We start from the raw sequence: 23,082 nt of genomic DNA, 5'->3' as shown, positions 1-23,082 counted from the left end.
CTGATTATCAAAAACTTAAGATTCCAGAAACTAATTCTGGAAATCCTTTAAACACACAGACTGAATGAGAACAAGTAAAGAATCAAAATTAACGACAGTAATTTAAATACAAAGTGAAAAAAGATGCAAACTCGGTTTTATATTAGTCAGCATGCCTACATCCAGGCTCCACTCAATCAAAGTGTTTCACTATGATCAAACTTGTTTAACTCGAGCACAAGCAACAAGTGGTTTTACATGTGCACTGCGAAAACGTGTGGTTTTAGTTCTTCAGTCACCACGAACGAATCCCTACAACAGTGAATTTTACATTTTCTCAGCAACAACAAATTTTGCCTACACTTTCTCACTGTTGAGAGACTAGGACTTCAAGTAATTTGAATACAATGAGAGTGTGTGTAGATATATATATATAATTTCAGCATCCATTTGGCTCTTGAAATCCCTTGATGCCTTGTTTAGTCGGCTAGTCATTGCCTTCAAAACTCTTCAAACAGCTTTCTTTGAATAGTTTTCAGTTTTCTTGTAGACTAAGTAGCCTAGTCCGATCCTCATTCAGTTGTTTTCGTGTTTTGCTCGAGCAATTGATCATAGTAGATTTTGGAGAATAACTGCATCTCCATGATTCTAGCGATTGTGAAAATGTAATTGGGAGGTGTTTGCGTATTATTGAAAAAATTATCATTTTTATTTCTTCCACAACCCAAAACCAAGTAACATTGAAGACTTGATAAAGAAGAAGAACCAAAAAACATGACAACCCACCATAGATGAACCACGTTACTGTCCCAAATGCAATTTCTGCCCCAACTGAATTATTATTGGGGCCTCTCATGGCAATTATAACTACTGCCACTGCATTCATGTGCATCATTCTATTTTATTTTATTTTGCTACTGATTCTTCTTGTTTAAATTGGAACCTTCTTCTTCTCCTTTTTTTTTTTGCGCTTTACGAGATGAACATGGAATGTAACAATTTCCTCTTCCTCTGTCTCAATTTGGGCCACAGTTCAAATTTCGATAATTAGTTTGATCTTGAATTCTTATATGAAATTTTTAACATTTTTCAAAATAAAAATAAATTTATTTAAATCTTAAATTTTGAAAAGTATCCTATAAATTAAAATAGAAGGAGTAATAGCGTAGAACATGATGGAAACTACCTTGTTTTGTTTTTTGGATTCAGTTGCTATTTTGGTACAGTACGGCGGTCCTTCTCCCTGCCGAAGCCACTGTGATTACCAAAAAAGGAAAATTTTGTACTCTCTTCATTTTAATTCATTTATCATCCTTTTTTTAAGGAACTTTATAATTTCAATTTTTCATGTTATATTTTAAATTATAAAATTAAAAGATATTTTGATATATCTGGTATATTTTAAATTTAAGATGCAAAATTTAGAAAACTTTTTTGTTTTTTAAATTTTATATCAACTTAAAATAAATTAAACAAATTAAAATAAAGTGAATAATTTTTCAAGGATTGCAGCGCATACAAAAATAACCCTAACATCTCGATTATCTTAAGGTATAATTGAAGTGCCTACGAACTAACTCAAAAACACCTCGGTTATAATGAGGAAAAAACAAAGGTAATTTCTTAGGTCTTTATAATTGTGTTCACCCCCTAATCTTTTCTTCACTTCTTTTATTGTCACCGGGTAGATGTTATGTACCCTTTGAAAGGGTGACCATCTTCCGAAGTTTTAAATAATTTTTGATGCTATGTTGTAAAGGCGGACTGCTCTACATTAAGCCACACCACAGTGACCCCCCCCCCCCCCCAAAGTGATCTTTATTAACTTTGTTTCCGCTAAAACATGATATGCAAGAGGTCGCCTTGACTCTCTAATCGTCATCTAACCTTGGACTAGCTACATCAGAAGTTCTGAACTAGCTTTTTCTCTTTTTTTGTGCTCAAACTCTGCTGCGCTTATAAATTATCAAAAGATACAGAAGTTGCAGGGTATAAATATGCACAGCACAAACTAAAGTCTACATAGCAAGCGTAGCCTAGTTCAGATATTAGCATGGAATAGCTCTTTTGATTATCAACAAGGTTTGCTCGAGTGCTACTGAATCATGAATTCATCCATGCCTGAGTATCCTTTGTTCACACTACACAGGCTGCTAATGCTAGCTAGAAGCTAGATCGGAGTTGCCTAGAACTTGTAAGGTGTTGTCTTGATGCTCGGCTTGCAAGATCCAGGCTTTGCCATCTGAACCTGTATAAACCTGCCATCTAAAAACTTGACAGTGAAGAGATTATCAGATGTGGATGTAGCGGTGGATCCAAACCAGGAGATATACGTATGTAAATGCTACCTTTCCATTCATCTCTTGGACAGCAGATTGTGCAGATTCATTATCGGGAAACCAAATATATGCAAACCCCAACGATTGCTTACTTTTCTTATTAGTAATGATCTTGACTGCAACACATGGAGGGTGAAAAAGTACGACCTTAGCATAAATGATGCAAACTCCAATGGTTGCTGAGTTTCTTATCAATTATAATTTGATTGCAACACGGGGAGGGAAAAAAATATGGGAGTTTCTTAAGACGAATAACGCCGGAATGACCTGGGAGACCCTTGTACTTGGCACTGTTTGTAAGTTGGACCCTCATACTTACGACTTTGCCAACTAAATCCTTAAACTTACTGAAACACAATATTTTAAACACCTCTAACCATTGACCAAACATATGTGGCATTAATATTGATGACTTGGAATAATGCGTGATTCCACGCGTTTTAAAGCAAGTGAAAAGAATATTTTATATTAAAAAGCATTAAAATTTTTTAAAAAAATATGAAAAACACCCAAAAAAAAAAGAAGATGAAGAAGTCATCTTCTTCAAAGCTTCTGGAGTCCCCCCCTCCCCCCCGCCCCAACTAACCAAATTTCTTCTTCCATTCCACTCCTTTCCTTCTTCTTTGGATCCACCCCATCATTCTCACCTCCTTCTTCTTCTTAACGCCCCCGCATCACTGCCTCACCCTTAAATACTTTCTCAAAATTTTCTTCTTTTGCTGCAAACCAACACCACCCCTAGCCCTTTTCATTTTGCCACATTACCCATCCCAAAATCTCAATTTCATGAGTATTTTTCGAATTTTATATGAGTAAATTGAAAAATTTCATTGATAAGCTTAATGAAGCTTCAATAATAATAAATGGATTTTGTGGATTTATGAAATAAATTTAAAATTGTAATGAAGATTTGTTGGGTTTGTATTTGTGAACTTATATTATAGGGTGAAATACAAGTCAAATAGATAAGAATTCCACCCATTTGACATGAATTTGGTGCTCAATTTGAAAGCAAATATGAAGAAACTAATGTTCAAAATTTCCAGATTATGCAAAAGTAGCCTTATTTTTTTATTTTTTTTTAACATTTAATTTCTTATGTGTAATTAAAAATGACGTGGAATTCCACATGTAAATGGGTGTACTACAGGCACACACATATAGGATGAGAAAAGGGTTTAAAATGTTGTGTTTCAGAGTTTAAGGGTTCAATTGGCAAAGTCGTAAGTATAAGGATCCAGCTTACAAACGGAACCAAGCACAAAGGTCTCTCAGGTCATTCCGCCCACGAATAACTATCAACAGGAGATCTTATTCACATAGTATGATTTTTGTCAAGAAAATGGCAAAGACAAAAATGTACATAGAAATTTCTTGATAAAGAATATGCACCTCGGTTGACATCTCCAAATTGTGAAAACACCACCTTCAATCTTTCCTCTGATGTCGACTTTGCTAGTCCTGCATCAATCAAATTTTAGAATGTAATACCCAAACAAGAAGCAGAATCATTGTCTGAGGCTTGGAAAAACAAAACGCATTATCAAAAGTTCCTGATCCATTTGTTGTCGACTGCTCAGACCAAGCATTATAGCTAATGGAGAAGACTAATGAAACCACGTAATCTATACATCAGCATAGCATCTCTTTCATATGCTTTCAATCAAAGAGAGATTGTAGGTTCAGACTTGAGATTACAAAATAATATAACAACCTTCCTCAAACATAAAGCTCTCCTCAATACCCCTTTATCTGTCTATAGTGTTTGTGCAGCTCAACAAAGCATACTTTTTAAGCTTTATTGCTATACAACTCCACCAAAAATTAAGGGGGTGCGTGATATGACGGAAAACATTTTCCAAAAGAAACTTTGTCTCACTATCCAACACCCTCTAAAATTTAGAAACTATCTCAAATAGATTATCAGAGAAAAACATAAGCTAAGAAAGTTGTTTTTTCCCCTTTTAGTAATTTTTTGGTGTTTGGTTGCCAGAAATATGTCGTTCTTAGGAAAATATTTTCCTTCGTATCAAATACACCCTAAATATAAATCATCATAGACACTCTAAAGATATGTATGACCAAGTCTCTCTCTCTATCACACATCATCTTCACCTCCATCCCCTAACCCCCATCCCCATCCCCACCACTCCACACCCTTACCTCTCAACCCACTTCTCATAGAATTTATATAAATTATATACAAATATTTTTAGGAAAAAAATAATAATTTTGGGTACAGAACACAAGAAAATAAATAAGAAATCCACTTAAATTTCCCAGAAAACATTTTCTTCTACTAAAAACACCCAAGTCCTCACATAGTATATCTTTAATCATAACAAAGTTATTGAAATGGAACATAAAATCGATTGTAGGGAATTTATCAATGTACCTTTCAGGAATATAATTGTAGTAGAATTATCATCATCATTAAATGACTCAACTGAAGAACCCGAGCACTTAGGGGAGTGAGGTTTCATCTGAGACAGGTCAATTACAATACTCGGCTTAAAACTAAAAATGGATAGAGAAGGAAATTGGGGTTTGAAAACCGAGACATGTTGAATTGCAGATGATGTAAACGATGGGGGAGGTGAAATTAAGAAATTATTACAGGGTGAGCAAAACAGAGCCATTGCTAAACCCTAAATTAAATTTGGGGGGTTCCGGGCGAACATGTGTCATAGGAGTGGTAAAAGGGCTGATCCAATTGAATATGGATGGGTCAAAAATAAATATTACTCGTTCATATTTACTACAAATAAAAAATTGAATTTTTTACTCATTCAAAAATAGCTTCCGTACCTTATACTATTTATAATATGTTGGGTTTAAGAGAAGTGTCAATGAGAAATAAGAATTGAAAATGAAAAAAATATTTTTTCCTCATTGGTAGAAGAAAAGAAAAGTTTCGTCCTTATATTAGGAAAAACTTCCTTTAACTCATAAAGGGTTAAGTAGAGAATGCCTCATCGCATCGTCGTCGCTCGTTCAGCTCGACTTCAGCTTCTGATTGATTGATAATTTTTTAGACAAAATTTATTTATTAATCTCATTAATTGATTTCTTTTTTCTTAATATTAATTCAGTATTAATTCAGAATTATTGATTAAATGATTAATTAATCAATTCGCAAATTAATTAAATTCATAAATTAAACAATTACTGAATTAACTAATAAACAAAATTTAAAATTTGTGGATTCAGAAGGGACCTGTTCCTTCCGAACAGATGTTTCCCTTTGCATATTCGGAAAGGACATGTTTCTTCTAAACAGACATTTTCCTTCCCAAAAAAAACATTGCTGGCTATAAATAGAGAGGCTTCCTCTCAGTTTTGATCATTGAATTTTTTTCTCTTTTGCATATATTTTCTTACAAATAAAATTGTGTTCTTTGTGTGATTACGTTGCTGTCATGATCCAAACCTAGGGCCTAGACGTGGCATGGCGAATGAGGAACCCGAAAGTACCTCAATCAAGCCTCTTAGCATTTTTTTAGTCTTTCATAGGTAATGATGATAAATAAATAAGCGGAAATCATAATAGTAAATCTTCAACTTACATATGTCCAACAATACCTCTAACTATTAGATTTAATGGGGCTAAGACAAGTCCCTAGCTCACCCTCAATTATAATAGAAGAAATGTCATAGTAAAATATCTTAACATATTATAAGCTAAAAAGATAAAGGAGTATTGTTCTCGAAACATGGGAACTCACCAAAAGTAGTCTTCAATGGAATATCAACTAGCCACGTGGAGGAGAACGAGGAGGAGCACTGATCCCTACATGGTGATATCATGTAGGCAAAAGAGTATGCGTTAGTACTTTGAATGTACTAAGTATGTAAGGATGCATGAACATTGAGGAAAACATTAAAACATTTATGTAATATGGAATATAATTTAATGTATGCATAATAAATCATATATATATCCTTTAAAACATTCATTTTGTGGGAAATTAACCATAACCGACATTTAAGACCATGCGAGCTATTACATGAAATCCAACATAACCCCCTACGTTGGCCGGGGAGATTACTTGCTGGGTAGAACTCCGTCAACTTCATTCATTTCTTTAACTTTAACTTTAAGGGCTATTTATGGATCCATTAGCCTAAGCCTACAAGGGCTCCTATGTTGGCACATAGTTAATGAGACAAGGGGTTGCTACTAGGATTCCCTTACCGAATTCCACCTCAATGCCTCATTCGGTGCTAAGTCAATCCCACGGAATAGTTTAATACTTCAAAATATTCATAGCATATAACTTGAGAATTCAAACATCATATTCGGTAGAATATCTCATTAAAACATTTGATAATTCAAATATGCAAGAATTGTCCTTATTGCATAAAGAATCCATCATTCATATCATTTCATCATTCTTTCATTTCATAAGACTCCCCTTTTTATCATAGATATTGCTTTCATAAACATTTATTTGGAGTCAAAGCTTTTAAGTCAAACTTTATTAAAAACATAGTAAAACTAGGTGGGTTCAAATCACTTGAACTTGCAAATATGTATGTAAATAAATATTCATAAATACCTTGAAATCCATTAATTAAAAATCATGCTTTAAACAACCCACCATGAATTTCAAGAGCCTTTAAATAGATAAATAGATGAATTACTTGTAAACCATCAATTCATATATATGAAATTATGTTGCATCAAAATAGAGCAATAATCATTAGTTTAACCATGATTCATACTATTAAGTAAAAATAAGAATTTACCATAAGAAAATATTACTTGAAATCAAGAGACTTAATTGAAAGAGTTTTTGGACTACATGGGTGGAAGAACCCATGGATAAATACCCACATAACTTAGAGTAAAGCTTAAAGAAAATAAACATAATTTATCATATAATCAAAATAATTTAGACATGAGAGTGGAAGGAATACTCTCATTGAAGCCTTACATACCTGGAAACCGAAGTTTTAGTTGGTACCGAAAGACTTAATGAATACTCTTGAGTCCTAACTTTTCTTCCGGCCGGAACGTTTTGTGTACTACCCGGAGTATATGAATCACCGGAATAGTATTTCTTCACTACTAAGAACTAAAACTATATTTGAGAATGTGTAAAGAAGTGTATAGAGAGAAGACTTGCTTGAGAAAGCTTGATGAATAAAATGAGGAAATAAGGTGGGTATTTATAGGTGGGAAAGAAAGACCTAACAATAAATAAAATAATTATAAAAAAAAATCTGAAAATTTAATGGAATATATTGATGTCATGAGTGATGTCAAATGTATCTAGATCTTTCCATGGTAGGTGAAATGAGTTATCTTTGACAGAATACTCCTTTTCGGAGCTGTGTTTGAATAGGATAAATTCCTTATTAGGATTTGGTGTCTTCATAAGAATTGTATATATAGAAGTCTAGTTTTATGTCGTTCAAGAATCAACCAATTTGGATAATCCTACAGTAAGATATGATTTTTCTTCTATAAATACTCCTTTTCGTCATAGCATTCTGTCTTACAATAATTAATTTATTTGACCTAATTAACCTCCGAAACTTAAAATATGGTCTCCACAAGAGTTGTAGGTAAAGATCTTGTGGTTACTCAGAAATTTGAATCACCCAATTTGGATATTCCTATGAAAAGTTATGCCCAAAATACAGAGGCTGTATCATATTTAGGCGAGAATTGAAACATCGTATACAACGTTTTTAGGGGATGTTACAGTTGTTGCTTTCTGATTTCGCTAAAATTGAAGAAGTTTGAGGTACTGTTACTTCTTTAATGTTTTATCCATTTTATCTTGGGAGGAAATAATCCATAACCTCGGATATAGTGAGGAGATTAAATTCTTTAAGGACTCACAGTGAATTTTGTAGACTCGGATAATGTTTTATTCTTTACATCTTTATTGTTTCTGGTTTACTAACTTTAATACATGAGATAACAAGCTTAAGGAATTTAATTTTTTTCTTGTATTTGAGGTTTCTGGAGATTAAAACCTTTTTGATTTTCTACTCTATCTGAATCTAATATTGATTCGAAGAATATCAAAACTTTATCAGTATTCAAGATTCATTCGATTAATAATTGGAAGAATATAAAAACTTCATCGTTAAACTAGTAACAGGTCGTATATTTCTGATTCATCTTTTATTTTATTTGAGGGCTGGAGACTAAAATTGAAAGATTTTCTACTCCAGTGATTAATTTGGTTCGAAGAAATAAATTCTTCATCAAGTTAATTAAGTTTTTGTTTCTCTTAGTTCGAAGAATATACAAACTTCATCGAGTTGAACAAAAATCCTATTTGGTCATTCTGTTAGTTAAATACGATTTTTGTTTTGTCAAACAGAATGGGAGATTCCAATGAATATGTTTCTGGAGCAAATATAATGGCTTCATCTAGTCGACCTACACCTGTGCCTTCTCTAACTGTTGCAAAAAAGCCAGACAAATTCTGTGGTGTTGATTTCAATAGGTGGCAACAAAAGATGTTTTTCTACCTAATCACTTTGAGCCTTCAGAGGTTCATCACTAAAGAGGTTCCAATCCTATCAGTTGAAACTCCAGATAGCGAGTGCTTTTTGGTAACAGAAGCATGGAAGCATTTTGGCTTCTTATGCAGGAATTATATTCTGAATGGTCTTGAGGACTGTTTATATAATATCTATAGTGTGTATAAAACTTCAAAAAAGTTGTGGATACATTGGAGAAGAAATATAAGACGGAGAATGTAGGACTTAAGAAATTTGTGGCAGCCAAATTTCTAGAGTTTAAAATGATAGACAGTAAGACAATAATGTCTCAAGTGTAAGAATTGCAAGTTATTGTGCATGATCTCCTCGCTGAAGAGAAGTCATCCTTACAGCAAATTGAATACTCAGTAGAATTTTCCACAGCAAAACACAGTCTATTCCATATGAGAAATGGAAAGGAAGAAAATAAAACTTGAAATATTTCAAAATGTATGGGTGTCTAGCCAAAGTCCAATTCCTAAACCTAAGAGGGTCACAATAGGACCTAAGACTGTGGACCGTGTTTTCATTGGATATGCTGCAAATAGTAAAGCATCTCGATTTTTGGTTCATAAATCCAAACATCTGGATATTCAAGATAATATAGTAATATCTTGAACATCTGTCAATATTGAGATTGATTTAATCTTGAGTAACCATCCTTGAAAATTGGTTGATCTTTCTCTAGGAAACAAACCTTTGAGCTCAAAATGGATTTTCAAAAGAAAAATGAAAGCAAATGGAACTATTGACAAAAATACAATGCAAGACTTGTCTTTAACTAGGATTACATCCATTCGGATGTTAATTGCACTAGCTATGGTATATGACCTTGAAATCTATCAAATGGATGTAAAAATAACTTTCTTAAACAAAGAATTGGAGGAATTATTTTTATATGGAATAACCAGAGGGCTTTGTGGTTCTTGATAAAGAAAATAAAGTGTGCAAACTTGTTAAGTCACTTTATGGACAAAAACAAGCACCCAAACAATGGCATGCGAAGTTTGACTAAACCATGTTATCAAATGGATTTCAGATTAATGAGTGTGATAAATGTGTTTACATTAAAGACACTCCAAACAGAGTTGTCATTGTTTGTTTATATGTGGATGATGTTGACATCCAATTTTGACCCTCCATAACGCAAATTAACTATCTATTTTCTTTAAATTTCGAACATTTTTGAAATAATTAGTTTTTATAAAAACAAAGATATTTTCATGTTATTCTTAACTATTTTTATTTTTTTATAAATTTTAGTATAATATACATATTTCTATATAACTATATCTTTGATTACTATTTATATGGTTATTCGAAAAATCATTTCAAGAAGTTTTTATTTTTAACTAAATACAATGTTATTTAGGTTAGTTTAATTATAGTTTGTATTTTTGAAATTTTTAGTTTTTTCTAATAAAAAAAAATCTCATTCTCCCACATCGAAATTTCATGAAGAATTTAGAGTTTTTAGAGCCTATATAAAGATTTATATTCTCATTAAGAAGAGGAAAGAGATGAGAGGTTTTTTAGCCCTCCAAAATTAGATTTTTTTTTTATTTGACTAGGATTTTGGACTCTTGTCCGCAGCCTAAAAATTATGAAAATTTCTAGCTTTCAATCTATATTTTCCTTCTAGGAAGGAAAATAGGAGATTGAAGTCGAAATTTAAGCTAAGAACAGAGTTCTTATAATGTCGAACTCTGGAAGGTTCGAGTTTAATTTATCTTTTTGTGGATTGGAGTTCCGTCAAGCTCTTGGGTGGTGGTGAAGTCGTCTTCCGCTCGTCGTCTTCAGTCTTGCTGTCCGAAAAGAGGTAAATCTTTTCTCAACTTTATTTTATCTAATTATTTCATGTTTTATATTAGTTGATTCGTAGTCTTGTTTTTTTAGTTAACATATATTAAGAATAATTAGGTTAATGATAAAAATTTCTTATAGTTAGCATGTGTTAGGATTATTTCATGAAAGCTTTTAGTTTTGTTCATTATTTTTTCAAATAATTTTCTTTGACAATATAGATTTTCATGTTTTTAATTTCTTTTTTTAAGATGATTTAGATAACAAAAATATGCTTAAGTTATTATTTAGTTAGAACTTTTATGGTCTAATTGATTTAATTCTTTCTTTAAAATTTGAGTTAGTATAACGTATATATTAATTCTGTGTCCTTTAGTTACTTGAATATATTTCTTCTTTCCTTTCCTTTTCTCTCTCTCTCTCTCCCTCTGTAACACCCCTCAAAAATTTTCCCTAAGATTCGGACCCTTCTGGTATACGGGTAGGGTCGAACTTGAGTATTATAAAGTATATGCATGAGTTAAGATGAGTCCCTGAGTAATTGAAGGGTGTTGGAGGTGATGTGGGGTCACAAAGGACCCCTAGGACCCGGCTAAGTCCAAAAGGTTCGTCGTGGCTACGTTTTTGGATGAGTTCATTTAAGGAGGTCGACTTCTAACGACCCTATCTTTTGAAAGACGAAAATTTGGGTGGCCCATGACCTATTAAATTAAAGTTCATCGAGTCTTCTTTCCAATGCCACCAAGAACGTAATTTTTGGAGTTTGGAGTCGAAAGATATGACGATCCTAAGACGAACTAGCACAGTAGGATTTTAGGCCTGGGTTGCAATTGCTGGAAAACTGGGCTTGGCGCCACAGTGGCGCGACGCGCCACTATCGCTCCAGGAACACGCCTCAGTAATTTGGCCCCAGGCGCGGCGCGCCACTACGAGGTGTGCAGGGTTTTCAAGCCAATTTCCAGAACCCAGAAAATTTGGCCTTGGCGCTGTAAGGGCGCGACGCGCCACTATTCTGCCAAGAATGTGCCTCAATAGTTTGGTCCTTGGCGCGGTGCGCCACTAACCGATGTGCAGGTTTTTAGGCGTAATCGGCCTGGCGCTGCAATGGCGCGACGCGCTACTATCGCGCCAAGAGCGTTTTAGCCTATTTTTCCGAACTTTTGAGAAGGGGCAATTTGGGAATTGTCCCAAATTATATATGTATCATCCTTGAACATTTTGGGGACATATTTTCAGTCCCCCTCTCTCTCTCTCTATAAAAGCCCTAGAAAGATCCTCTCTCTTCCTCTTCTTCTTCTCCAAGTCCTTCTTTAACAAAGAATTGTTCCAAGAGCTTCAAGATTCGAGTTCTCCATTGAAGACCCAACCACAAGGTTTTCCTCAAGTATTCACTAAGGTATGTAATGCTACTCAAAGCATGGGTTGAGTCCACCCATATGCCCTACTCTTCTTTGAGGTTAGATGCCCATGAGAATGGAGTTTCTTGATATGGTTTATGTTTGAATGAGTCTTGTCTTTATTAAATTGATTCTTATTGTGTTGAAGTTGTTGAGCTAAGAATTTCTAAAACCTTTATGTTAGCATGAGTTGATGGAGATGGTTTGTTAATATACTCAGTTGATTTCTTTAACCATGTGATTATGTTGAATGTGTCAATTTCCATAAATGTGTTATTCCTCTTGAGTTGTCGGTTTAAAATAATTCTTAGAGTTGTGTCGAGTCCTAAGGAGGTGATAAATGAGGAGAGGAATGGTTTGTTATGTTTGTGAGATGTTATAAATGCATATCTAATTTAGACATGATTGAGTTGATTGGAGGATAGAATTGACGAGTGGACAAGGTCCTAAATGAGACTTGCCATTATGACTTAATTGAGTTGAGATGAGAATAGAGTTGATAAGTTGGCAAGGTCCCAAATGAAACTAGTCGTGAGAGCTTGTTTGAGATGATTGGAGGGAGTCTTATGAGCATGGAGTCATGGGAGGAGTATCGAGCATCGAAGCGGGTGAGAGTATAGTCCATACTTAAACCCCAGAAACTACGCCGCCAACGTAGGTAGGGATGGAACCGTTAAAGTCGGATGCTTCCTGTGGGATCGAACCATTAAAGTTGGATGTTTCCCCTTTTATTGTCCTGAAATGATAGGACTTGACTAATCGATGGAATCCATGATTAGGGAGGCGTTCATGCCCTGGCAAGGTATGGACGGACGTGGAAACAACGTCTGATTGTTGTACTATCACTGGCTCATAAGTGATGGTTGTCAGATAAGAGAAACTCCCATTTAGGTCTTGATAGTGCTCCGAGTCAGTTGAGTTGAGTGGCATGTGAATTGGTCCCGTCTAAACCATTTCTTGTTAGACTTAGGACACTTGAGTGAGTTGTCATTTTTTTATGAGTTGAGATTTTCGAGTTGGTTGATCCTTTTCTGATGTTGTTTTACTCGGCCATTTTACATACTCGTACATTCCATGTACTGACGCCATTTGGCCTGCATCATTTTATGATGCAGCGACATGTACTAGAGATCATCAACCAGCGCTCCGTTGAAGGTCCACATACACTCCCAGCCAATTGGTGAGTCCTCCTAGCTTCCGGAGGATGTTGAGCTTTCTTGTATAGTTTTGTTGTCATTTTCTTTATTTTGATTGTTGGTAGCCATGGGTTTGTCATTGACACCTCCTAGACTTTGATAGAGGCTTCATGGACTAGAGTGTGGGAAGGTTGGACTATTATTTTTGAGAAGTCTTATTATATTTGTCTTGATGAGTTGATAGTGATTGACCCTCGGCCCTTATATTATGAATAGTGTGTCTATGATTGAGTCTCCCTCTGAGTGAATGTGAATGAATGATAGTGTGACTGAATCAGGTGGTTCGCCTGAAGGCCAGAAATGGCTTTCGAGTGCCGGTCGCGCCTAGGATACCCTCCCGGGGCGTGACACCCTCTCTCTCTCTCTCTCCCTCTCTCTCTCTCTCCCCCTCTCTCTCTCTCTCTCTATATATATGTTACCTCTAGAAGGCCCATCAATTTGATACCTTAAAATATTATGATATATTTCTTGGTTTAGCTTAAAATGAGTAGATGCTTATATAATTTTATTTTGGTGCATGTGATATCAATTCGAGTCCATCTTTGCATATCGTTGAGTTTTGAGTCTCTCATCATCTTACTCGAATTGCTGAAAAGTTGATATATGAAAAGGAAGCTAATATACATGGTTTGAATATTAATATTGGGCTGTATACACGGAATACAGGTGTAAACTGTGTTGTATACACTGATATATAATATATATACAATACGATATGCAAGAAAACAATATTGCATTCACTGATATATAGTGTATATACAAATTTGATATGCAGTGATATACAATAGATACAGGAACAAACAGGTGGTATACAGTGTGTATCCATTTCGATATACAGAAATAATGTAGTATACACTCTATACAGTGCATATATTGTTTGATATATGATGTATATACACCTGTGATATATAACAAGAATTGGGCCAAAAGCCCAAAACGCAGGTGGCCCAACAGCTTAGTCCAGGCATATAAAAATTAAGTGTTGGGTCATATTTTGCCATATGTTATTTATTATTTATCTTTACTAATTCAGTTTGTAATAATTGATTTACTTATGTTGTTTATAGAAAGAGTTGAGAGCGTTATATATAACGGTAAGTCTCGTCACATACGACGAAGACATAATATTGTTAGGCAACTACTCTCTACTAAAATTATCACAATTGACTATGTAAAGTCAAAGGATAATGTGTCGGATCCACTTACAAAAGGCCTAACTAGAGAGGGAGTTGAGAGATCATCAAAGGGAATCGGACTATGGCCGATGACAAATCATCGTGGTAGTAACTCTACCTAGAAGACTCGAGATCCCAAGATCTAGGTTCAAGGAGATCGAACAAAGTCATTGATGACGGTTCAACATTGTCAAAATAATTTTTATGATCCATTCTCATAATGCGACAATGTTCAGTAACAAGGATAAGACATTAGGACCTTTTGATGATATCTAAGTTTGATACATGGCATACCAAATAGTGTTTCTACGAGGTGAAACATTTAGATATCACCTATGTAAGTGTGAAGTGTAAGCTGCTTCAAGGAGAATTCGGTAAGGCCAGTTCTCTACACACATATAGACCAGGAAGTGTTCATGGCTGAAATGAACAAAATAATAAGAACCAGAAATAGTTAAAGGGTTAATTGTGTGACTTATATTGTCTAGGTATACACCAAAGCTCGACGGTTCAAAAATATTAAATTTACCAATTGACTGAGTATATCTGATATATGTTCACTATGAAAAGTTCAAAGGGAAACCTACTTATCCAGATGCAATTAATCCTTACTTACAAATTACACAGATTTTTTATGCATATGTTTTAAACAATAGTCATTACCCATTCATGTACGAAATTGTTGAGTTTAAGTGAAGTGTGAATGGGAAATAAGAATTGAAAAATGTGGGGTCGGAAACCAAGTGAAGGAAAAATAAAAAATTATTTTTCCCTCATTGGTATAAGAAAGGAAAAGTCTTGTCCTTATATTAGGAAACACTTCCTTTAGCTCATAAATGGTTAAGTAGAGGGTGCCCCCTCGCGCCGTCGTCGGCTTGGCTTCGGCAATGACAAATGATGTGATTGATTGATAATTTTTTAGATAAAATTTATTTATTAATCTTATTAATTGATTTCTTTTTTCTTAATATTAATTCAGAATTATTGATTAAATAATTAATTGTTTAATTTGAGGATTAATTAAATTAATTAAATTCGTGGAATTAAATAATTACCAAATTATCCCTTCCGAACAGATGTTTCCCTTCATAGATTCAGAAAGGACCTGTTCTTCCGAACAGGCACTTCCCTTCCCAAAAGAAACCTTGTTGGCTATAAATAGAGAGGCCTCCTCTCAGTTTTGATCATCAAAATTTCTCCCTTTTATGCACATATTTTCTTACAAACAAAGTTGTGTCTTTGTGTGATTACGCTGCTGCTTTCTGAGTTCGCTGAAATTGAAGAAGTTTGAGGTATCGCTACTTCTTTAATGTTCTATCTGTTTTATCCTGGGAGGAAATAATTCATAACCTCGGATATAGTGAGGAAATTAATTTTTTTAAGGACACACAGTGAATTCCGTGGACTCGAATACTATTTTATTCTTTACATCTTTATTGTTTCTGATTTACTAACTTTATTACTGGAGATAACATAATAAAAGTAAAAATCAAGTCTATATGCATGATATATACTATCCTTTTCCTTTTTAATTTATGAAATTATACTAAATTTATTATTGTCATTATAATAGGCTCACTTAAAATGAACTGCAGACTGTTTTTTTGTAAAATGATTTTGTAATGAAGCATTGGACTGCTGAGACCATAAAAGAGGCCAATGTTTGGCTTTGAATTACGGAACCCATCTCTCTTTTACTAGTGTTTTTATTCTACTAACATTTTTCAAAATATATTTATAATTTTTTTGTGATATTTATAAATTTTGAATTCTTTTTCTATGACTCACTAAAGAACCTTTCATGATATATTATGCCAATAAATACCATGTGTATATTTTTATTTTTTTGGTGACAATTTTTCATCAATTTTCTTAACTCACTGCTTTGAAAGTCGTTTTACAGTATATCGATATTTAATGGCTTTAAAGATGGCTTGGTAAAGATAATTATAACTTGATCATATAATTTTTAAACACGAGCTTAACTTTCTTCTTAAATCTTCCTCTAATTTGTCGATGCCATGTGTCTCTTTGCAAAATATGTTCAATGCATATTTGTTATGTATGTATTTGTAATACAAATATCAAATATGAAGTAAATATTTTTAGCGACAATCGTCACCCAAATTTCGTGATCGTGTAATTTCAAATTTGAGTTCTAATTTTTTTCTTTAATCTTCCGCTAAATATATCAATATCATGTCTCTTTAATGAGAGCCACATTTTTCGTTTTTCAATTTTTTCATTATAAAAATATTATTTCCTTGTAAAGTATGTTTAAATTTAACTATATTTATTAATTTTACGTGTTATGTTGGACTCGTCGCCTCATCTTGGGATTAGTCCCACTCCAATGTACCTATTATCTTTACGAACAAAACCAAATAAATCCAACCTCCACCCCTCACAAAAATACAAATGAGTGTTGTAATGACCAAAACAGCCTCGACCGTCTCCTATTATAAAGTCCCTCCTTGTCTTACATCTTAATTCCCAGTCCTCAAAACGTCACTGATACTGTATTTTTTGCTCTTTTTTTTTTTTGTTCCTCTAGTTTGTTAGATTTGGAAATGTTGGGTGTTTTTAGCAGCTCTATTCTGTCACCGCCAAAAGAGCTGGTGGCAGCCGGAAGCCGGACCCCGTCACCTAAGTTGACGGGGGAGGCTTTGGTGAACCGGTTCATTAAAACCGAGCCGTCAGCTGTGTCAGTTCAGATCAACGATCTTGTCCAACTCGCCTACACTCACAACAATGAATCCGCTTTACTGCCAAGGTACTAATTTACCAACTTTTAGTACATATGTTTGTGTGTATATCTGAAAGTAGAAAACAAATTTTAAAAAAAAGAAAAGAAATGTTGAATTGATGATTATTGTGGATTATGATCTTTAAAAATATAAATTTTATTTCAAAAAACTTAAAGATTTCATGTCCGAATTTATGATCAAAATTAAAATTCTCACAATCTGAACGATGTCATGGGCAGAGGGAGTATTTTATTTGTTTGTAAGTTCAATTTAGCTAACGAATATGTGCCTTTACTCTTTTGTTGTCTCTGTGCTTTGATCAATGCCTCCATATATATTGGGACTATACTAATTGCAAAATTAGGTATATGCATTTTATATCTAGTCATCACTCCGATCATCAAATCAATAAAGTAGTGGATTAAAAATCACGCACTTTTTAAATTAATAAATGATAATTTAATATGAAACACATATTTTCAATAATTTTATATATTAAATTCAAAAAAATAAAAATAAAATAATTTAAGTATGTTTTTAATATTTACGCTTAAAAAAAAGGTTGAAAAGCATTAATTGGCTCCACTCTCCTTGCATGGCTAACATGTGTTGGATCTCCTACCCTTGACCGTGTGGTTTGCTCAGAACTCGATTTTGGATTTTCATGGACACGTGGCAAACTCTCATTTGATTATATCAAAATTAAATTTAAAAAGATTCAAATAGTAAAAGTTTGTCCACTAATGCAAGAAAAATACAAAATGAAGTAAGAGTTTGTCCAAAAATGTGGTTGGGCATTTGCATTTTCAAGAAAAGGGTAAATGAATCAATAGTCATTTTAGTTGTTTCTCGAAAAGTATTGTATAATTAACTGACAAATTGTCTTGCTAACCATTGACTCTTTAGTGTTTATGTTAGGCAAGTTTGGCACAAAGCAACTTGTACCTTGACTTTCATATTAATTAAGAGCTCGTTTGGATGGGCTTAAAAAAAGTAATTTTTATGTATGAAGTGTTTTTAGAGTTTTGAAGTGTTGAAAGTTATTTTTATAAATAAGCAGTTGAGTGTTTGGATAAAAGTGCTTATGATGTGAATTTTAGGGTTAAAAGAATAAAAAAAGGTAGTTTGGGAATTTAGTTAAAATATAAGGGATATAAAAGTAATTTCCATGGTCAAAGAAAATGACTTTAAGCACTTTGAAAAAAAAAGTTAGGAATCCTAATTTTTCATTTTTGACTGACTTTAAGAACTTTATGGCTTAAAGTTAGCATTAGGCAAACACGTTCAAAAGCTAAAAATGGGCTTTAAGTTGGTTTTGACCAACTTAAAGCCAATCCAAACGGGCTGCCACTTTTAGGTGTTTGTCTATGAAACATTGAAGCTATTCGATAAAATTCAACAATATTTTTATTCAGACCTTGTATTTATGTTTAAAAATTACTTCATACTCATCTTTGGTCCATATATTAACTAAATTGTAAGGCAATTCATACATATTATGAAGAAAAATTTACGACATAAAGTGAACAATATTTTTCATTTTAATTTTGTCCTTGTAGTTATTCTTAAGCTACTCTTGAAAATAGAAATAACTCAAAGTAAATCATAAATATGAGCAATTAACTTTTTTGAACTTATCACCTAAAAATATAGATGAAGGTCAAAAATGGAAGAATTTCCAACAACTCTCTTGAACATTGAACAATTAACTTATATTATGGACTAGAGGGAGTATATATATGTATAATTTATTTATAACTCAATAACTAAAAATAATAATAATTATAATTCATGACTAATAAACTTAAAAAATATGGTTGCTTATAAGACTAATTAGTTATTGGTGCGAAAAATGGCAGGTCATTTGCTGTTAAGGATGGAATATTTTGCTTGTTTGAGGGATGTCTTGACAACTTAGGTAGTTTGAGGCAAGAATATGGGCTGGCCAAGACTGCAAATGAGGTGGTATTGATGATTGAAGCATACAAGGCACTTCGTGATCGAGCACCTTACCCTCCAAGCCATGTTGTTAGTCACCTTCAAGGCAATTTTGCATTTATCGTTTTTGACAAATCCACTTCTACATTGTTTGTGGCTACTGTAAGTAATTATTTTACCTATTCAATTTCCCCAGTGGATTCTATTGAAACTTGGTCATGTTAAAATTGGTCAAATTAATAACGCATATATAATATATAAATGTGTCTTTTAATTTGACTTTCTCAGTTGATAGCTACGCCATTCAATTTTGGTGTGCATAAGTAGATATTTAAACTTGACTGATACTGTAATTGGGACGGTTGTGGCAGGATGAAGTGGGTAAGATACCTCTCTATTGGGGAATAACTGCTGATGGAAATGTGGCGTTTGCCGATGATGCCAATTTGCTGAAAGGTGCTTGTGGCAAGTCACTTGCTTCTTTTCCTAAAGGTGGGTATTCACAAATTATATCTTGTGCTTTAGGTGGTTTTTTATTTAATTTGCTCCATCAAGTCCTGAGCTTGATATGTTTTTTTGTTTTTTTTAAAAAAAAGAGTTGTCATGCCCAATTGAACATGTGAGTAAATTAATTTGAGAAAATGACATTGATAAAAGACCGGTTTAGTGGAAATTTACTATCCAACCTTAACATTGTTTGATTGGGAACAAGTTATTGTAATTGAATTATATATGGAGATTAAATTACAACCAAGGTTTTATTTAGTGGATATTAATAGATATTTGTTCATTGAAAATATGGAATATACGAGATAAAATATAGAACATGTGTTATGTTTAAAATGGAAAAGGAAAAAGGTGTTATTTTTTTTTCCAGACCAATAATAACAACATATCCCATGAATTTCATAAGTGGGGTGTGTATGCAACCTCATTCCTTGTAAAGCTAGAAGAACTGTTTCATTAAATTATTTTGTTCTCAATGTGAAATAAACAATTACCATATAATTAAACCATTTCGCGATTGATAATCCCACAATAGAAAATTGTGTCAAATAATTCCACAATTTATTCTATTATGATCCGTTTGTTCCACCAATTAAAGGACACCTAACTTGTTCTTTAATTTTTTAAATGTTTAATTATTCTTGTGATCTACTGGATATTTCCTAGGTTGTTTCTTCTCTACAGCAGTTGGAGAACTGAGAAGCTATGAAAATCCTAAAAACAAGATCACTGCCGTCCCTGCAACTGAGGAAGAAATATGGGGTGCTAAGTTTATGGTAAGTTATGATTTTAATACACTACAATAAATAAAAGATTTTACTGTATTTAGCGGTAATAATATGTATAGGTATTTATAATCAACACATTATTTAAATACCATTAAAGGCTTAGCGACTCTGAATACAATGACATTAATTCAATTACCACTAAATATTTTTACAGCAATAAATATTGTGGTTGAAAGAAAAATTTATTGTTACTAAAAATGTCTTTGTAGTAGTGATAGCATATATGCAAATTATTACTGAAAATTCATAAATTATTTGAACGTTGGTCTTTTTGTCCCTATTTTGTGTTGGTCTTCAATTTTACCCATGAAGGCAAATAATTCTTTTCGTAAGAAATAAGTTTATATTTTCGCATCATAATATCCAACAAGCTATGTCCCTATCCTTTATTAACTTATGCACCATTAGGCATAAATTAAATTTCTAAGAGCGAAAATCAGAGATCAAACCATTTGAAAGGCAAAAATTAGTGATCAAAGACAAATTGTACAATTAAATCTAAATAACCCTTAGATACTTTAAATAACCCTTAGCATCATGCTTACTTTTTGTATTAGATCAGTGTCATGGCAACTTAATGTTGCTTTCTGGACCCTATATAACTTTTTTGTTTATCAAAGAAAGATACACTTATATATAAAGCATGACATTTTTCATGGTATGGCAGCTACAATTGGCTGTTGAATATCACTTGTAACCAACCATTAATAGTGCTTTATAGGTCAAGTGTCAACCGAACCCATACATTGCAATTATAAGGGTGAATAAATGACAGAGACGGACTCAAAATTTAAATTTATTTGTTCTGAAATTGTCAAGCTTTAAATTTTTTAGAATTAAGGTTTAAAGATAAGGTGTAATGTGAATGAAAATGAATAGAGGAAAATTTGAAGATAAAGTTGGAACTTTAATTTCTCCATCATTGATAATAAAGAGAACTTTTGTACTTGTATATAAAAACACTTTTTCTAGTTCTTAAAGAGTTGAGAAAAGAATTCCACCTGTATCGCTTTTCTAGTTCTTAAAGAGTTGAGAAGAGAGTTTTCCCTGTGAAGCCGTCACTCAACTTCGGCTTTGACATTTTTCATTTTCACTAATTTTCTTCCAAACAGACATTTACAGATACTGAATCTAAGATTTTTGGTAAATAATGAGGTTTACCTCAGTTTTTCTGCATCGATTTTTTATCCCCAATATTTTCTTACAAATAAATTGAGTAGAACTTCTATGCTTATTAATAACATATCAAACAAACAAAAAAGTCTTTTTGAAAGTATTTTGACAAGATTTTTGTGGTTAATTCGGACTACATATCAATTCAATTCGAATTACATATCAATCCAATTTTAGATAAGCTGAAATGAATTAAACGAAAAGAAATTGAGCTAATAAATAAGTTGATTAATAACTCGCCCAAATTTAAACGAATTGGCTGAGTCATATTTTTTTGGTCTAAATTTTATCACCCCAATTGTTTATATATATCAGGTGGAAGCTGTTCTTACAGCCACAAAATAGAGACAATTCCCTTTTTTCAGAAGAGATGAGCAGATTGAGGGCATGCATTATAAGTAGTATCCATGAAATAATAATGTAAATAAATGAATGGGAGTTACTTTGTCCCAAGCTCTTCTATTTTTCTTCTGCTCTTTCCAATTGAACCTATTTGAATTTATGTAAAAGACTTTGCCATTTTAGGCCTTTTCATGGTTTCAGTAACTTCTTCACCTAAATATTACTAGTAATAAAGTATGTTGGTAATGGCTGATATATAGGATCTTGGTCTTGTAGCACTTCTTTTTCTAATTTTTATTTTCTGACCTTCCCCCAATATCTTAATATTCCAATACGTATCGTAATATGTTACTCCAATTAATAATTAAATCACTTTGTTTTCTCAACATTTGAATGTGCACGATTTGTCTTTACCTAGAAACTCCTTTAATTAGTTTCAATTATTTGTGATAAAACTATTGTAATCATTTAAAATTTATTAAATATAAATCTATAAATGATTTGAATTATATTAAATTCAAGATATATTAGTCCAAATAAATATTATGGATTAATATAATTGGATTAATTATTTTCCAATAAATATGAATTTAATTAAAGTTCAATTCTATTGGGCTGGTCCATTGATTTGGGCTACAAATGATGAGCCCACTTTGCTAAACCCAATATCATCTCATTCTAGAAGTCTATTTTTGGGTGTCACGTGTCAAATGACATGGCATACCAAGTCAAATAAAGAAGCCAATAGGATCATGCCATATGTCAATATGACAAGCCCATTCGCTAAAACCCATTATGTCATATCACTTGAATATGATTGGCCGAAGGAAAATCTGTTTTCATCATAATTTCTCTATTCCACAACTATAAATAGGGGTCCTCATAATTTAGAAAAGGGATTAGAATTCTAACAAGAAGCCATAGAGAGCTCGTGGATCAAACGCCACAGATTTCTCTACAAGCTACAAGCTACAAGTTCAAGAATTCAAGATCAAGTTCAAGAGCAAGTGAAGATCAAGTTCGTCAAGTTCAAGAACAACTCAAGATCAAGACCACCAGATTAAAGAACAAGCCCAAAAGCCCTTGAATTCAAGTACAAGATCAAGTTCAAGAACTAGTGAAGATCAAGCTCATCAAGTTCAAGAGAAAGTGAAGATCAAGTTTATCAAATCCATAAATCAAGATCAAAACCAC

At 33.0% G+C, this 23,082-nt stretch overlaps 2 protein-coding genes across 3 annotated transcripts; one reads left to right on the top strand and one right to left on the bottom strand.

Moving 5' to 3' along the window:
* Positions 1-1,866: 1,866 nt before the first annotated feature.
* On the bottom strand, positions 1,867-5,049 carry LOC129899347 (uncharacterized). Of its 2 annotated transcripts, none has more exons than XM_055974286.1 (4): positions 4,714-5,049; positions 3,711-3,779; positions 2,328-2,434; positions 1,867-2,244 (listed from the first exon to the last, which is right to left on the bottom strand). In XM_055974286.1, the coding sequence occupies exons 1-4, from the start codon at positions 4,955-4,957 to the stop codon at positions 2,143-2,145; spliced, it is 522 nt and encodes a 173-aa protein (XP_055830261.1). In that variant the 5' UTR covers positions 4,958-5,049; the 3' UTR covers positions 1,867-2,142. The 2 variants fall into 2 exon arrangements, with proteins under 2 accessions (XP_055830261.1, XP_055830262.1); XM_055974287.1 differs by having other exon boundaries at positions 1,870-2,251; positions 4,714-5,048.
* Positions 5,050-16,812: 11,763 nt separating this feature from the next.
* Positions 16,813-22,123, top strand: LOC129900195 (stem-specific protein TSJT1-like). The gene is made up of 5 exons (XM_055975122.1): positions 16,813-17,166; positions 19,000-19,240; positions 19,450-19,570; positions 20,252-20,361; positions 21,862-22,123. Exons 1-5 carry the CDS (start codon positions 16,964-16,966, stop codon positions 21,889-21,891), a joined length of 705 nt encoding a protein of 234 aa, XP_055831097.1. The 5' UTR covers positions 16,813-16,963; the 3' UTR covers positions 21,892-22,123.
* Positions 22,124-23,082: the final 959 nt, after the last annotated feature.

The sequence above is a fragment of the Solanum dulcamara genome, chromosome 8 (assembly GCF_947179165.1).
Source record: "Solanum dulcamara chromosome 8, daSolDulc1.2, whole genome shotgun sequence".
NCBI lineage: Eukaryota > Viridiplantae > Streptophyta > Magnoliopsida > Solanales > Solanaceae > Solanum > Solanum dulcamara.
The sequence above is the reverse complement of the archived record's forward strand: the minus strand, read 5'-3'. Positions and strand labels throughout refer to the sequence as shown.

Bases quoted from the DNA above. Each gene is read 5' to 3' on its own strand.
- LOC129899347 (XM_055974286.1), bottom strand. From the start codon at position 4,957: ATGGCTCTGTTTTGCTCACCCTGTAATAATTTCTTAATTTCACCTCCC. The intron at 3,780-4,713 runs GTACATTGATAA...TGATTGATGCAG, and splicing joins TACAATTATATTCCTGAAAG to GACTAGCAAAGTCGACATCA. The intron at 2,245-2,327 runs GTAGCATTTACA...TCAAGTTTTTAG, and splicing joins TCCAAGAGATGAATGGAAAG to ATGGCAGGTTTATACAGGTT.
- LOC129900195 (XM_055975122.1), top strand. From the start codon at position 16,964: ATGTTGGGTGTTTTTAGCAGCTCTATTCTGTCACCGCCAAAAGAGCTG. The intron at 17,167-18,999 runs GTACTAATTTAC...GAAAAATGGCAG, and splicing joins GAATCCGCTTTACTGCCAAG to GTCATTTGCTGTTAAGGATG. The intron at 20,362-21,861 runs GTAAGTTATGAT...TATATATATCAG, and splicing joins TATGGGGTGCTAAGTTTATG to GTGGAAGCTGTTCTTACAGC.